This window comes from Rhipicephalus microplus, chromosome 3, assembly GCF_043290135.1.
Source record: "Rhipicephalus microplus isolate Deutch F79 chromosome 3, USDA_Rmic, whole genome shotgun sequence".
NCBI lineage: Eukaryota > Metazoa > Arthropoda > Arachnida > Ixodida > Ixodidae > Rhipicephalus > Rhipicephalus microplus.
In genome coordinates, this window is record NC_134702.1 from 20265193 (window position 1) to 20269222 (window position 4030).

General features: G+C 43.5%; 1 protein-coding gene across 2 annotated transcripts; it reads left to right on the top strand.

The window, feature by feature from the left end:
• The first annotated feature begins 305 nt into the window (after positions 1-305).
• Positions 306-3313, top strand: LOC142803623 (uncharacterized). 2 transcript variants are annotated; one of them, XM_075889025.1, is made up of 6 exons: positions 306-656; positions 1195-1254; positions 1326-1385; positions 1451-1555; positions 1611-1724; positions 2021-3313. In XM_075889025.1, exons 2-6 carry the CDS (start codon positions 1230-1232, stop codon positions 2197-2199), a joined length of 483 nt encoding a protein of 160 aa, XP_075745140.1. In that variant the 5' UTR covers positions 306-656; positions 1195-1229; the 3' UTR covers positions 2200-3313. The 2 variants fall into 2 exon arrangements, with proteins under 2 accessions (XP_075745140.1, XP_075745141.1); XM_075889026.1 differs by lacking the exon at positions 306-656 and having other exon boundaries at positions 884-1254.
• Positions 3314-4030: the final 717 nt, after the last annotated feature.

Here is a 4030-nt window from a genome sequence, read left to right on the forward strand (position 1 = left end):
GCGATGAAAAATATCTGTGAACACGCGTTGAGGACACAGGCACGACTTAACTTACGGCATTGGGATACTAGCCCAGACCATTGATAAAATATTGTGTGTTTAGAAAATGTGTTTAATACTATGGAAGAGGCGAAAGCCGTCCCTGTACTGTTACAACCACTATATAACGTGATATAAGAATTACTGCTGAAGGGGACCAGACGGGATTGCTGGTGGGTTTAGAAATGTCAGTAACGTTTGAAGTACTCTGCTATATGAGAGAGCATGAAGCCGTCCCGTTAACCTCACACTTGATGCATAGAGAAAGAAGAAGACAAGAGAGGACACTCCGCGAAACCTGGCCTCAGGAAGTGCGTCACGATTACGTAATCAACTAGTGCTCTCATCAAACGTCAGAGGGCGCAAGCGCAAAAACAAAAATGTTATAATCAATGCAACAGAATTGTTTTCAAAAAATAACTATACGCCCAATCTAGGCATGTTCTTTATACATAAAAACAATTTATTCAACACACCTTACGCGATTATTTTTCTTCAGCCGTACTGTCATAAACACCATCCACCCAGCGACAAGCCCATGCATGACTGACAGCGAGAAGCTTTCGTCGCTTTCGTCAACGTCGGCTGCGTCGGCGTTTTCAAGCGTGAGATAACAGGTGAGGCACGTTTTCAAGCGAAGCTTGTTGAATGACATGTTGTTGGTCTTGTTCGGTCATTTTTTTCAGAAAGTGGTTACACCTGTGCGAATAAGACACCATGCAACAAACATAGAAAGATGCACACACACACACGTTGCGCTTCGTGTGTGCAAGTTTGTTTCTTACGTGGCGTCTCATTCACGCAGTTGTAACCTTTTTCTGTAGCTTGTGTGGACGGGGAGGTTCGCTAAAAAGAAAGTTTGCGGCTCTATGCGGCGGCTAGACGGGAACATTGTGCAACGTATGCAGTATAGCAAAGGCGGCACGGCGTCAAGCCGAGGCGACGCGTGCTGCGTCTGCCACGGACGCGAGCATCTGTACCTTTCATCAGTGAAAGCTGGCACTGTTGATAATTCCAAAAATCACAAATTACTTGTTTCCTTGTTGGTGCCTTCTCTTTTCTTCCACGTTCTACCAATTTATGCGTTTGAAAGAGTTGTTTAAGTTTCCCCATGCTACAAGCTTTGTAACTTGTACCAACTGCACATATATGCAGGTTCTCTGAGCGTCGCTTCAAATAGTGACTGTGACATGACTGCAGAAGCTGCACTGCAAGGTGCGGATGAGCTTCATTTTGTGTTATTTTAAGCCTCTTACTGACACATTGTCGTAATTTCATTTCTTCAGGACCTGCGGTAGAGGCTTTAAAAAGCGGCTCCCACACATTGAGGTGCCCCGATAAACAGGGTGCGTTCAGTGTCGCGATTTCTTTTTTTTTTTACCCAAATTGACTGTTGACCAAACCTCTGCAGGTGGCAGCTCCCTTGTAGCTGATGAAAGAATTTCTGCTGACTTCGTCTTGCCGGAGAAAACCTTAACCAGTCGTTCAGCTGTCACAAAAGGAACTTGTGTGACCGGTAAGTTGTATGTTCACTTCAACACCAGAGTGGATTGATATTGAGACTTCCGCAGGCCGCTCGCAAGATTGTTCCGGCAGCACTGTCCGAGGCACTGAACAAGCTTCACAAGACCCTCCAGAAGATGTCTCCGCCAACAGCTCCACGTCTGAGTGCCCTAGAAAAAATGGTGACTATGCTTTTATTGCAGCTGTTTTTAATGTGCTATTTTATGTTTAGGACATTCTGAGGAAACTATCCTCAAAAGGACACTACGTGTGCACTTACAAAATGTAAGGGTGGGCTCTCAGTGATTTTCATTTTTTTTGTGCATTGTCAACATTGTGAATGGTTTGTTTTTAGGTAGTGGAATCGAAAACTTTGCACCACAGAAAGTTGTGCACCTTGGGTCTGAAAGAGCGAGGAAAGTGCTCGTATGGGATTAGTTGTTCTTCGCTTTTACATCCATTTTTTTGTTTATTGCAGTGCGTTCCTGTGTGCCAGCGACAATGTCTCCATCAATGAAGTACAAGCAAACCATTAAACATCTGCAAGCCAAAGTAGCAGCACAGCGGAAAACTATCAAAAGACTGCGGAGACAGCCTCACCAAACTAACCACTCATTCGTTGCATACATTGTTTTGGTTACCCGCTATGAGGAGTAGGGACGCTGTGTATTCGCTCGAAGTGATTTGCATAACCTCAAAAAGAATGTTGGGTATCCTGTCTATTTTCGTAGCAAATGCGGGCGAACTGTACACTTTACTGTGGGTCGCTTGGTCACTGTGTATGCTTTATCTCTCCAGCTCAAATAATATATCGATAACAAAACCTCTTGTGGAAATGTCTTCGAGCGGGTAAGGAACACAGTATGAAGTGGGCACGGTTCACGTTATCACGCTTTTCGTATTTTAGCTTCTCATCAACCTCCTCATCTCACCCATCAAAATTTTCAAAAGAATACCCAAACTTGTAGCGTTTGATGGGGCTGCGGACGCTGCCATTTTATTTTTATATAGCTTGTGAGTGATAACGTACGATGTAGAGCCTTTGTGAAAAATAATGAGCCAAAGTGGTTTCCTTCTGCTATTTATTAGCCCTGTAATACCGCTCTCGTAACACCAATTAAGGTCCACAATTCTGGATAAGTGATGACTACAATCTATTTTAGCTCGCAAGCATCACAACAACACCCAGACGCAAATCACTTGGGATCTTAAGTTTTTGATGATAAGAAGAGCCACAAGACCTGCCAGTGTTGTAGCATAAAGTTTGTCTTTCACGTAGTGAGCAAGCTGCAAAGCCCTACCTTTCTGAGGACAAGCAGGCATCAAGTCTGCTTTTTTTTTCATTTTGGGCTAGCTGTTCTTAAGCACAGCCAGCAAGCACACTGCAGCTTTGCCTTTCTGCTATATTGTGTCGTGTGGTTTCTGTGCACTCTTTTTTTCTATGCATTATTTTGGTTAACCACAGGCGTGATTCGCGACTTCATTGCTGTGTATATGTCACTTCTTCCTTCTTCTTCAGCATTGTGCGCTGTGTTTTTGCCATAGATCCTTACTTACCCACGGGCCCGGTGTGGCATACTTCACCAGCTTCTCGGCTTCTGCCAACTCTAGTGATGTGTGCGTTGTCTGTGTTCTCTCTGTATTTGTTACAATATTTGTTACAATTTATTTGTAAGGCGAGATGCATTTGTTGTCTACCTTTGTCATATTGTGCTTTTTATGTTCTCAGACTCTACCTTGCCTTTGAATAAAACATTGCGGATACTCTGTCTCTTTGACTGATATATACATTGATCACTTGTTCCAAAAGAACAAGTGATCAACAAGTGAACAAAAGAACAAGAACAAGCGCGATGAATAAAATCGTAGTGAATTATCACTACCTGCATCTCTCTTTATTATAACTTAAGCGAAATAAAAAAATAAAAATTCAAAATTTGCGCCAGTGAAACCGAAACAGGAAGCGCACGCCACTTGCTCTCACCAACCACCAGGTGTGCTAGGGTCGATTGGGCCGCTGGGGTCTACGGGAGTGTCCACTCTTCACCTTTCTTTATTTCTCTATGCTTGATGTGTTTAGAAAAACCTATTGTCACAAACGTCAATAACTAGACTTACAATAACGACGACGGCAAAACCGAGTCATTTGTGTGTTTAGAAGGAGTGGTTACAGATGCACGGAATTGCTCATGGATTGGGCGGACACATTAAGAGGGAGCCTGAATATAAAGTGCGCATAACCTGCATTGTTTGTCTGGTGACAGCTCAAAGAATATTCCACAGACTGATGTATGTGACTTACTATTTAGAAGCGGGCACGTCTTACGTGGTGTAGTTATAATCATAACATAATCTTGTTATCCGCCATGCTCCTTATCAGTGCGCGATATCAGTGCGCGATTTAAAAAAGGGTGGGGGGGGGGGGGGGGATTGTCAGACCAACGAACAGTGGGAATCAATGGTATGCGAAGCACGAATGAGAAAGGTT

Coding starts and splice junctions, on each gene's coding strand:
- LOC142803623 (XM_075889025.1), top strand. CDS start 1,230: ATGACTGCAGAAGCTGCACTGCAAG. Junction 1,386..1,450: donor GAGGTGCCCCGATAAACAGG/GTGCGTTCAGTG, acceptor AAACCTCTGCAG/GTGGCAGCTCCCTTGTAGCT. Junction 1,556..1,610: donor AAAAGGAACTTGTGTGACCG/GTAAGTTGTATG, acceptor AGACTTCCGCAG/GCCGCTCGCAAGATTGTTCC.